We start from the raw sequence: 13,237 nt of genomic DNA, 5'->3' as shown, positions 1-13,237 counted from the left end.
TATATTAGTAATCTGGTAAATGTTTCCATTATTATAAGTAAAAGTGGCAAAGTTTTTCTTTCTATGTTCTTTTACCAGCTGCGTTTGAGGTTTATTCTTTATTTTATTTATTAATCTATCTATGTAGTGTTTTGTGCATCCACTGCTTATCGCTATTTTGTAAATAAGATTAATTTATTTTTAGAGATTGTTTTTGGACAAGGGAATGTTAAAGGTTCTATTTAACATGCTTAAAAAGGAACTCCTTTTATGTGCCTCAAGATGGTACGAATCTTTTCGTATGGTATTTATAGTTTGAGTTGGTTTTCTGAAGATTGAAAATTATAACTTTTCTTCTTTCCTTTCGACTGTTGAATCAAGGAAATTAAGTTTTTTATTATTCTCCGTTTCTAACGTAAATTTTATGAAAGGGCCTGAACTGTTGATTTGGTCTATTGATTTAGTGCTACTATTGATTTGTTCATCTATAATTGCAAAAATGTCATCGACAAACCATAGCCAGATAATAATACCTTTTTCGTCATTTAAAATTTTATGTTTTTCTAAATGATCCATGTATATTTCAGCAAGGATACCTGACGCTGGAGATCCCATTGGGAGACCACTTTGTTGATATACTGTGTTATTGAAGGAAAAGTAATTATTGTTAAGTGTAAATTCTAAGAGTAACATAAATTCTTCTATTTCATGGTTACTAAGTTTCTTATGTGTCCTTAAGTTGTTCTTAATTATATCTAGAGTTTCTTTCGTGGGGATGGTCGAATACATATTAGTAACGTCGAACAAGTTCAAGGTGAAGGATGGTTTTAATTTAGTGTTCTTAATAATTTTTACAAAATACTATTGAATTACTGATTATGGTTCCACTTTGGAAAGTATAGTACTTTTTTAGAAAGCTTTTGATGAATTTAGGCCTTTTTGTAGGTGGGGCTCTTTTTGAAGTTAATGACTGGTCTTGTGGTTATGTCAGGTTTGTGTATTTTAGGCAAGGCTCTTGCTATTGCTGGTCTTGGATTCATATTAATTAGGTTTGATATTTCATTCTCACTAAGGATGAAATTAATATTTTTAAGCATCTGTTTTAGTTTCTTTGGACAGAGTTAGTTGGGTCTTTTTTAATTTTTGTGAAAGTATTATCTGAGAAAAATGCTTCGGTTTTTTCTATGTATTCTTTTTCGTGCATGACACATTACCTTTATCTGCCTTTGTGATTATAAGGTTATTATCTTTTATCTTCTTTTATTTTATTTGGGGATATATAGGCTTAAATGCTCAAATTGTGCCAATTCATACATCGGGCAAACAGGCCATAACTTCTTAATAAGATATCAAGAACATATTAATGAATATTTTTGAAAATATCTATATTGAGATTGATCAGAAACAAAACCCCAGCCAGAATATTAACGAAATTACAGAGAATATTAATATATTGTTATAAGAGGCTACCAAATTAGACTCATCTAGAAAAGCCATCAAAAAGGATCCCAAAAAACAACCAACACACCTCCTTCCAATTAGCTCCACCCTTTGCAATATCCCCCCTACTTTTCCTTTCACTTCCCCTAGCCTATCACAACACCACTCCTCAGTTAGCTCCACCCTAGACAACTTTTCACCTGCTTCCTCCACTTCCCCTACCTCTCCTTCTGCTATACCTCGCCCACTGCAAGCGCCTCACACACGCTCAGTCAGTTAACGACACGGCATAAGGGAGGACGTCAAATACGACACGATCGACTACAAGGGAAGTACTCAGCCATGAGTCTTCACACGACTGAATATAAACACAATTTTACATCAATAGAAAGGGACTTGACTATCCTACGAATGTTAAACAAAGGTAAATTAATGAATATTTTTGAAAATATCTATATTGAGATTGATCAGAAACAAAACCCCAGCCAGAATATTAACGAAATTACAGAGAATATTAATATATTGTTATAAGAGGCTACCAAATTAGACTAATTTAGAAAAGCCATCAAAAAGGATCCCAAAAAACAACCAACACACCTCCTTCCAATTAGCTCCACCCTTTGCAATATTCCCCCTACTTTTCCTTTCACTTCCCCTAGCCTATCACAACACCACTCCTCAGCTAGCTCCACCCTAGACAACTTTTCACCTGCTTCCTCCACTTCCCCTACCTCTCCTTCTGCTATACCTCGCCCACTGCAAGCGGTTCACACACGCTCAGTCAGTTAACGACACGGCATAAGGGAGGACGTCAAATACGACACGATCGACTACAAGGGAAACAACATTATCCTCTTATCCTTACGTACATACATTCTCACAAGGTTTTCTCCTTTTAAAATATCCTCCTTTTTACTGATTTTCTTCTTGTTTCAGACTTATTTTAACAGTCTAACTGCAACTCAACTTCACCTACGGTTATTTTTCAAGAGTTCCCCCGATAACTATACTTTAAGAAAATCTGTTATATCTCCAATTTTATCTTCAAGATTAACAAGTATACACGTCTCCAACATAAAGAAGAACCCTTACGCTGATTTTGCTTCGTCACTTGGACACTGACTTGTTGAAATTTTAACCCAACATGAATGAACATTTTATCGTATCATCGTAACCACCACATGTGCTTTTATTTGTCTTGTCATTTTGTCAAAACTTTTAGCTGACTTTATCATCATAACTATGACATGTATTTCAATTGTCTTGCCATTTTGTCAAATCTTTTAGCTGAAGATGTTCCATAATCGGAACGAAACATGTCCTAGAGATTACGCTGGACTATATCATGTAATTAATGAAACCATTATATAGAAATTAACAAGTATTGGAAAATGGGAATCTCTTTATAAATTAACCTCAGTTGTGTTGAGCCAATATGGGACAAAACATGAGATTTATAAGCTGTCATCATCATCATCCAAAATTAATTAAGTCTCGTCGAATGAGAAGAGAGGTGACGTTACAAGTCACATGACGTAGTAGAGTTCATAGCGAGCTGAGAAGCTGGCTGACGCATGATTTTGTGCTTAGTCTGTTCTGGATTAGTTCTGAATATGCGTGAAGTTGTTTGAGCGGAACTGTACCTTCCTAGAGACGCTCTGTGCAAAACAATGGCCAAAGATGAGGAATTAGTTGCTAAGCATACTCAGCATCTGTGGATCCAACTGCCAGAAGCAAAAAAGTGGAGATGATGAAGCATGATGCTGGTTGTTTGCTGGGAAGAATTCCGGAGCAGGTGAGTGGCCATTACATTGCAGACAACAAAACCAAACCCAACGATGCTACAGTCCTGATGGCCTACTAAGTGTCGGCTGCTTAGCCCCGAATGCTTGCAGATTAGAAGGTAATGCGTGGTCAGTGCAACAAATTTGGCTTTCTAGACTGAGATGCGGACACTAAGTACCTTTTATTTTCGTTTTTTGTTTGCTTATGATGACTGAAATTGATACTTTCTTCTAGTGGTGGAGGTTTCTTTTTTCAGATGCTGTTAAATCCCTTTTTTCATTTTTTTTTTTTTTTTTTGCTAGTTGCATAACGTCGCACCGACACAGATAGGTCTTATGGCGAGTTAAATCCCTTAGTAGAGTAAAAGACAATAAAGTGGATCTGACATGTCTTGTACATTTGGAATAAGGCAGTGAGAGAAAATCACACTTACATTGTTATAAATGGATGGAAGATGCAATTGAAAAGAAATTCAAGACATACTTCAAATTCCCCAATACCATGTACAGCTATAAATAATAAACAATCTACTTACTTGTAGGAGGTTTGTGTGAATTCCTCACTAAGAACCACATATGGCTTCAATGGCACATGCTTTGCAGGTCTACTCTGTGATGTTATAAGTGAATTATTGTAGAAATACTGACTAGGCCACAGGCAGATCTCAGGATCCATCCGATGTTGTACATTCAAGAACTGAATTGGACTACCTGGGTCATTCAAAAATTTATTCCAGATTCTGGTAAACAAAGACTGCCCATAGCCATAATTTTGAGCTTCCTGAAAGAAAATAATAAAAGTGAATCAGTCCAAATACAAAAATTACAAGAGATTCACGGCTCTTAATTACTGGCATTAATATACTTACAATATTACAATAAATTTCTTCAGCAGCAATTTATAAATGATAATATAATTCTGGCTACACAACATGTACGTTTTGGCAATACCAGGTAGTTTTTAATATAACTGTACCCCTTCAGTGAAATTACTTTCAGATATCAAACTACGATTTTCATTACAGTAATACAAAGGGAAAAACAATATCTACAAGACTTCTACAACAACAACAATAATAATAATAATAATAATAATAATAATAATAATAATAATAATAATAATAATAATAATAATAATAATAATAATAATCATCATCATCATCATCATCATCATCTGCAATTTCCAGCTGTTGGCCGGGTCTGCGTATCTCTCTCTCTTAGCATTAATCCCGACTTGCAGGGTCTGCTGCTTTGCTACATCTCCTCCATTTCTGTCTGTCGTTGACATCTTCTGGTGTTAAGCCAACACTGTGCATGTCTGCCCTGATGTTGTCAGTCCATCTCTTTGCCGGTCTTCCTCGTGGTCTTGTTCCCCCTGGGTTGATGTGGAGCACTGTTTTGGCAACTGAGTCGTCCTGTTTTCTCATGACGTGGCCGTACCAGCGGAGGCGGGCTTCCCTCACTTTGTCTATGATGGGCGCGACACCAAACCTTTGCCGGACGTCCGTGTTCCTTATGTGGTCACATCGGGTCAGCCCCATGCACCATCGAAGCATCTTCATCTCCATGGTTGTCAACATTTGCTCCTGTTATTTCATCATGGGGCGACATTCAGTCCCATAGATCGCTGCTGGCCGTACCACACTCTTATAAACTTTTGCCTTTAGATATTGAGGCATCTTTTTATCACAGAAGACTCCAGTGACCAGTCTCCACTTGAGCCAAGCTGCATTTACCCTCATCCGAGTATCAGGAGTTGTGTCACAGTTTGAGGTGACAACGGATCCCAAGTACTTAAATTGCATGGTCTTCTGCAGGTCTTCTTCACTGATACTTATGGTACCTATGGTTTGGGGGCCACATTCCAGGTATTCTGTCTTCTGGATATTGAGGTGCAGTCCATTTTCAGCCAGTCTGTCCTTCCATGTTTGAACCTGATGCTGGAGTTCAGGACGGGTTTCTTGTGCAAGTACCACATCATCGGCATAAAGAAGGGTCCAGGGATGTGAAGTCTGTATGTCAGCTGTTGCCGTATCCATGCAGAGGATGAATAGCAATGGTGAAAGGGCAGAACCTTGATGAACACCCACAGTGATATCGAAAGGCGGAGAGATTCCAGCAGGACTCCGGACGACACTAGTGGAATTGCGATACAGAAGTTGCACCCAGCTTACATACTCTTCAGGGACGCCATGACAGCGAAGAGCTCGCCAAATAAGTTCATGTGGGATACGGTCAAAAGCCTTTTCTAGGTCTAGAAATGCCATGTGTACACTCTTCTGTCTCTCTCTGTGCTTTTCCATCAAGAGGCGTGTGGCATGGATAGCATCGATGGTACTGCATCCCTTAACAAATCCACACTGGTTTGGTGTTACAGAGACAATACATCTGAGTCTGCTGTCAAGTACACGTTCAAAGATCTTGAAAGTATGACAGAGGAGTTGTATAGGGCGATAGGTCGAGCAATCACTCACATCTCCTTTTCCCTTCCAGACTGGAACTGTTGTGCTAGTTGTCCATGAGTGTGGAAGCTGTTTCTCGGCAATGATTTGGTTGAAGAGCGAGACAAGGAACTCCGCCCGAGCATTTTCCAGATTTCCACTGGTAAGTCATCTGGACCAGTTGCTTTTCCATTTTTCATTTTGCTAATGGTAAGCATTACTTCCTCGGATGTAACTGAGGGAACAGGGCCTACGATAGGATCAGGACTAGAAATTGGTGGATGCGTAAATTCTTTGTTGCTGATGTTATTAAAGTAATCTGCCCAACGCTGGAGAATGGATTGTTGATCTCGCAGCAGTTTGGCGTCGGCTCCCTTGATGTGCATGACGTGTCCAATGTCCTGAGTTGAACGGTGACGGGACTTAGCAAGACGATATATATTGTTTTCTCCTGATGGTGTGTCGAGCTGGTCGTATAGTGGCTGGTAATAATGGTCCTTTGCTGCAGCTACAGCTCTTTTTGCTGCAGATTTCAGGTCGCGATATTGCTGAAGATCAGTATCAAGATGCGAGTTCCACCAAGTCTTGTAGGCTATCTTTTTTTCCTTGATTGCTTGCTTGACTTCGTCTGTCCACCACCAGGTTTGTTTATCAATATATTTTCGTCCGGGTATGGTTTTTCCCAACGTTTTTGTCGCTGCCTGATGTATCTGTTCCACAGCATCTTTCCACACGTCTTGAACCGATTGATCGGACTTCACGGAGAAGTTTGCCAAGGCTGTCATCAACTCGTTTCATTGGGCATTCATCCGCCACCACTTAATTCGGTCAGGCCCAGTTTTAGGTTTAGGTTTGGGTTGTGTAACATTGCTACGAATATCGAGGACAAGCAATCGGTGTTGAGGGGCAATGCTGTCATACGGAATTACTTTAGTGTCCGTTACCAGCTTAAAATCTTGTTGACGGATTAGCCAATAATCAATCTGAGTAGCATGACCACCGCTTGTATAAGTAGCCAGATGTGTTGGCCACTTTTTAAAATATGTGTTGGTAACAATCAGATCATGAGCCTCTGCGCAATCGAGTATCCGACATCCGTCATCGTTTCGCACACCAAACCCATGTCCTCTATGGCATCGCATATATCCTTCTTTGTGAGACCCGACATGTCCATTTAAATCTCCTCCAAGAATAATGGACTCATCCTGGGGAATTGCTCGAAGGAGGGCATCCAGACTGTTCCAAAATTCATCCTTCTCATCCTCAGTGCATCCAGTTTGAGGTGCATGGCAAGATACAATGTGGGCAGTGATGGAAGTTGAGTCAATCTTGATAGACATAAGCCTAATCTGACACCCTGTTGACACTGGTGACATTGTTGCGGTAGTTCTGGTCGACGACTATTGCTACACCATTTCGTGTACTGGTACCATGATAGATGAGTTTGTAGCCATCTCCGATTTCTTTTGCCTTTGAACCTTTCCACTTGGTTTCCTGGATGCAGGCAATGTTGACACGTCTGTTTTTAAGCATTTCTGCTAGTTCACGATGTCGGCCTGTCAACGTACCAATATTGAGAGTAGCAAATCTCAGTAGTTGTTTGGGTTGAACTAGCTTCTTTAGCCTACCCCGTCCATGAGTAGGTAACCCTTGCTCATTTATCACGTCACTCGGGCGTAAGTGGCGCGCGTCGCTTTGAGGGGACGCCCTAGTATGTTCCGAGCAGACCCGTAGACCCATAGATGCGACAAATTATTCCTCAACCGACGGGTCGCTTCGTCTGTCGTTGAGGGCATTTTATAGCTGCTGCCAGCATATAATTAGGCCGCCCCTAACCTGGAGAACAGGCGCCTTTTGCAGCCGCCCCTCTGGGGTACAGACGCTGCAGCTCAATGGTATTTCAGCAGCATTTCCTCTGCTGAGGGCCCATTACCCTCCCACAAGAGCTCATCCGCCCGAAGCCGTTGGCTCTTGTGGAGAGTCAGGTTATTTTCCGCCACCCAACACTCGGCGTCGAGTCCCTGGCTGTACGGTCTACTCGGTTACCGTAGCATGGCAAGCATGGCCAGACAGTCCCGGGTCTGCTTATCTACAAGACTTATATGTATATATATAGTTAGTTTAAAAATCCTCAGGTAAGAAAGCTAGCAGGAGCAAAATCTTCCAAATGGAAGCTACAGTTACACACCTCGAATCATGTAGCCAACTTGTTCAGCTGATTATATATAAAATTTACTTGTTTTTCTACAAATACCATTACTGTCTTATGCAATAACGTATGTTAATAAATCTACATTCCTTTAGTATTCTAATAAACATCACACATAATACATTTCATATTTGAGCACATTGTTGATCTTGTTGTTGTTGTTGTTGAGTCATCAGTCCATATATCATTTCTACATAACTGCTGCATCCTACATCTGTTCTAATCTGCTTGTCATATTCATACCTTGGTCTGCCCCTACCATTCTTACCCACTGCACTTTCCTCAAAAACCAACTGCGCAAGTCCTTGGTGTCTTAAGATGTGTCCTATCATTCTATCTCTTCTTCTCTTCAAATTTAGCCACAATGATCTCTTCTCACCAATTCGATTCAGTATCTCTTCATTCGTGATTCGATCTATCCACCTCACCTTCAGCATTCTTCTGCAACACCTCATTTCAAAAGCTTCTATTCTCTCTCTTTCAGAGCGAGTTATTGATTGATTCACTTCCATACAATACCACGCTCCAAACGAAAGTCTTAACCCATTCCAGTATGGGTCTTAATATCCCTAATAAACGTTCTGGACTGGGCATTTCTAAGGATTTTTAAAACATTATATCTCTGTACCTGTAGGAGATATTTGCATGATTCCTGTTTTCTTTGTGCTTGTTTGAGCATCTAGTTTTGAAAAACGCTGTTTGCATCATGTCAACTATCACTTGAGATTTTAAAATTGTTTGTATATTATACCATGTTTTGCAAATGGAAAAAAGGTCTGACGGATAACCAAGCAAGTACAGTTTTCTGAAATACTGTTATGTATACCCTATTTTGCTAATATAAAATGTGCATGGCAATTACAAAACAACAACAATAAAGAGTACAATATAAAAATAATAATTTTTCAATAATAGTAATAATTACAATAATGAGAATAGGAGCTCTTATGAAATTTTATTTTAATTGATAAATTTTGACAAAAGTTACTCAAATGTAAAATTATTGTCCATTTATCACTAAATACTTCTGAGAAAGAGAAAATACAATCTTCTAAACATACAACTTTACCAATATGAAGACAATCTTACGTATTCACGCAAATATGAAATGTGCGGGAACATGTGCTAGGCCGTAAAACGAACTTCAATCATAATGAAACGTAAGAAGTTGTTTTGAATTCATAAGTCTATAATATGTTCATTTGGGCATAAACTTATAATATATCATAAGATATAGAAAATATACTTTCGTCAAGCACATGTTTGCCGCGAGAAGCCATGTCTTAGAGCTCACTGAGTGACAACATCTACTGATGCATGCTGATTGAAAATATCATCTTTAATGATAAGACTGTATTAAAATATACCGTATTAGTGATGCACATTTAACACAAACATGAACATGATGTTAATCACAAAGTCTAAATGCCACATGGATTAAAATATCACTACATCCATGGATTGCACAGGTGTAATACAGCATGAGTGGTTTTATAATAGTACATTATGCAGGTTGACCAACCGGATTCTCAGCTAATGGCAAAATAGGAAGACCAAGTCACCATGGTTGATGGAAGTGAATAAAGATCTACAGGAACTGGGAATAACAGAAGGAATCTTAAAGGATCGTACAGCACTCAGGAAGATGCTTAAACATAAGAAGTTCCAGGACAGATTATCAACAAAGAAGACTGGCGCCCTTTGGACAAAGGAGAGGAAGGAGCAACACAGCCTGAGGATGCGCAACTACTGGGCAAACATCAAAGCCCATTCCAAAATGCAATAGTTGAATGTCGTGGTCCTTAGCTGGCCTATACGAAACAAGAAGAAGTACATTATGCAACAAGAAGTCTAAAATGGCAACAATTAAGACATGAGTATGTTTATAAAATGAGCGAAGGAGACAATTTACAATAAAAAAGTTTTATTATGATCCACCTGTTCAATACATCATAATGAAAATCTGAACTCTGATTGGTGGAGAACCTGTATCATAATGAAACTTTAACTATAATGAGCCTCGTTAAGATTGAGTTTTCCGGTATATAATATTTATATTTTGGCATTGTCAAGCATAAAATTAATTAACCATGTAGATAACCCAACATTATAAAAATACTGCACACGTTATTGACATGTATAAATAGACTGTGCAAGATTAATGCCACATTTAGATTAGCTTCATGCAATGAGTTACAGAAAGGCAGACTTTTGTCGAATAACACAAATTGATCGTAGCCGACGTTGACAATATGGACCTCCTCGCCCATCCCGTGCATCCGATTCACATCGAAATGTATTGTATCTCACGTCTGCAAAATTTTTCCACGTATTATTTACAGGAGAATGGAAACACAAGTTGAAAATGAGTTGGGAGAAGATCAGTTTGACTTCAGAAGAAATGTAGGAATACGTGCAGCAATTTTGACTTTACGTCTGATCTTAGAGGATTGAATTAATAAGGGCAAGCCCACATGAAAGTAAGCACAGAGGAAAGTAAAACAATAGTGATGACAGGGGGAAGGAAGGAAGGAAGGAAGGAAGGAAGGAAGGAAGGAAGGAAGGAAGGAAGAGGAAAGACAAAATTGAATGGTAAAATTCTGGAAGTGGTTAAAAGTTTCAAGTACTTGGGAAGTGTGATCACAGAAGATGGAAAGATAACCGAGGAAACTGGGAAAAGGCGTAATTACGATGGGTAATTCGTAATTATTACGACTGAATCGTAATAGCTGGCATCTCTGTGCTCATGATAGCAATATCTTCTTTAATTTACAAGTGCATGCTCAGTTCGAAACAGGAGACATTCCAGAAGGCATAGGCCTACTCCTGGGAGATAATGGCTTTCAGTGCTGTCGTTACCTGCTGACTCCAGTACTTCAGGCTGAAACAGCTGCAGAGCGGGCTTATAATTGAGCCCATAAAGCAACCAGGTCAGCAATAGGAAGAACATTTGGGGTTGTGTAAGGAAGGTTCCCGTGTCTCAGTATGGAGTGAAGTTGGGCCCCTTTAAACAACGAGCATCATTGTAATCATCATCAAGAGTGAAGTAACTGTGTGTATTTTTTAGAATTGGCTACGTCGCACCGACACAGATAGGTCTTAGCCGATGATGGGATATGAAAGGCCTATGAGTGGGAAGGAAGCACCCATTGCCTTAATTAAGGTATAGCATCAGCTTTTGCCTGGTGTGAAAATGGGATCCATGGAAAACCATCTTCTGGGCTTCCGACAGTGGAGCTCGAACCCACTATCTCCTGGATTCAAGCACTCAGCTGTGTGCCCCCAACCGCACGGCCAGCTTGCCCAGTACAATTTCAGGTAGGGCATCCTTGTCTTGCTTGGAAAAATTAGAACGGTCCTTTTTCTGCTTCATTTCACAGTCACTTTTTCTTTCTTTCTTTCTTTCTTTATTTCTTTTGCTCGGCACACAGAATACGAAGGAAAAGAGATTCACACTGCTCAACACGACTCACGATACTCAGTTGTTTCTGCGCTGTTGCCAAGCGCTCACATAAGAACTGGGATCAAAATTGAACTTCGATTAGTTGATCTTAGATCAGTCTTATACAACACGACACCAGTCTGATCTTAGATCATTTTCTGAACTTAGATTAAAACTGATCTCCAGTCAATGATGTTTATACAATCGGCCCTTAGTGAAGTTCAAAGACTACATTATTTATTTTCAGCCTTAAAAGGCGAGGAAAGACAGTCCAGAATATTCCTGTCTCAAATGATAATTTTGTTGTTGCATGGGATTTGATAACTTATCGATATGACAATCCTAGACTAATAGTTGTTAGACATATTCATGATCCACTGTCTCCTCCAAGAGTTAACGACCGAGCTCGATAGCTGCAGTCGCTTAAGTGCGGCCAGTATCCAGTAATTGGGAGATAGTGGGTTCGAGCCCAACTGTCGGCAGGCCTGAAGATGGTTTTCTGTGGTTTCCCATTTTCACACCATGCAAATGCCGGGGCTGTATCTTAGTTAAGGCCACGGCCGCTTCCTTCCAATTCCTAGGCCTTTCCTATCCTGTTGTCGCCGTAAGACATATCTGTGTTGGTGCGACGTAAAGAAAAAAAAGAAAAAAAGAGAGAGAGAGTTAATGAAGACACAACATTTGCGTTCAGACACTTGTTAACACTCTCACTACCAAGAATGTAGATTTTCCTCCCGAAAGTCGCCAAGCTAGTAGTTTCTATAGGGTTGCTCATTTAAACAAATGTTATTTTGCTAAGCGGTGTTTCTAAGGGTCTGGACATTGGGGGATTATGCCTCTTATTGTTAGTAACGGTACTGAGCAAAAGATGACACTCGAGTTGACATATTTTCAAGGCTATGCCTTTCTCATGACAGTATTATCGAGCAACTTCACCGCGTGTGCGAGAGTGGAAATGGAAACTCGCCAAAGTTTATCACTGCATGATATTGAGGAATGTTTCGTTAATATAGATGATGGTGTGGATGATTTGGAATATGAAGAATTAGATGCTGGTATATTTGAAGGCAAGTAGTAGAAAAATGCTATACAATTAGCATGGTATAACAAAATAATGAGCATTCACAAAAAAAGTACAATTTCCTGCATCATTTCACAGTTCTGTCTCCAAGCGGGTTATACTACATGCGCTGCTCACTCAAATCAACTCCAAGCTTATGCATAGTTAGTGGTTTTAGTACTTTCTTCTACAAACAAGAAGTATGCTGCTAGGATATGCCATGTTTACAGCACGAGAATTAAGAAATCAAACGGGAAATCTGCTTGTAAAGGAAACACGCCACCAGTGTGAGCAGTGCGGTATTCCACTGTGTATGGACCCATGCTTCAAAATTTATCACACAAAGAAACAATATGATTATGTGTAGTAATGTACCTAAAACTAATAATAATGGTGTAAAATGTGCTGTAAATTCAATCGATAGTGATAAGTGTGCCAGCCCTGAGGTGTAGGGGTAGTGTGCCTGGCATAACTATAGAAAGCGGCACGCAAGGATTAGTAACACGAGGCACCACTAGGTGGCGCAAGCGAGTTTACTGTCGCACTAGAAGCGCTTAGAGGGAGCGCCGCGAGGAACGACAATGCTGCCAACAGTTGCTTGTACAGCTGTCTTCTTGTTGGTTTGCAATGGCTGTATGTGGAGGTTGTGATATTCAGGTGAAGAAGTTTATAAGCGATTTTATCGACAACCAGGCTAATTTAATTCTGTTCCTTGAATGACATAACTTAATTAGTACTACCAGAAATTGCGGCAAGTGCGGTCGCGGTGTAAAATTTTGTACCCTTAGAGGCAAACAAAACATTGTTTTTGCATGCCGTCGTCGCGTTGAAGGCGGGAAAGAGTGTGGGTGGAAATAGAGTGCTAGAAAGAATACATTCTTT

At 39.7% G+C, this 13,237-nt stretch overlaps 1 protein-coding gene across 3 annotated transcripts in view; it reads right to left on the bottom strand.

Annotated features, from left to right (window-relative positions):
• Setx (Senataxin) overlaps positions 1-13,237 on the bottom strand; it is a 491,296-nt gene that overhangs the window by 79,041 nt on the left and 399,018 nt on the right. For 2 of the 3 annotated variants that reach the window (XM_067147633.2, XM_067147634.2), the window contains exon 17: positions 3,740-3,984. In XM_067147633.2, coding sequence (XP_067003734.2) covers positions 3,740-3,984 — 245 coding nt within the window. Of the gene's footprint in view, positions 1-3,739; positions 3,985-13,237 lie in introns of those variants that run through there. The other variant, XM_067147635.2, reaches the window with a different exon arrangement.

The sequence above is a fragment of the Anabrus simplex genome, chromosome 5, assembly GCF_040414725.1.
Source record: "Anabrus simplex isolate iqAnaSimp1 chromosome 5, ASM4041472v1, whole genome shotgun sequence".
Taxonomy (NCBI): domain Eukaryota; kingdom Metazoa; phylum Arthropoda; class Insecta; order Orthoptera; family Tettigoniidae; genus Anabrus; species Anabrus simplex.
The sequence above is the reverse complement of the archived record's forward strand: the minus strand, read 5'-3'. Positions and strand labels throughout refer to the sequence as shown.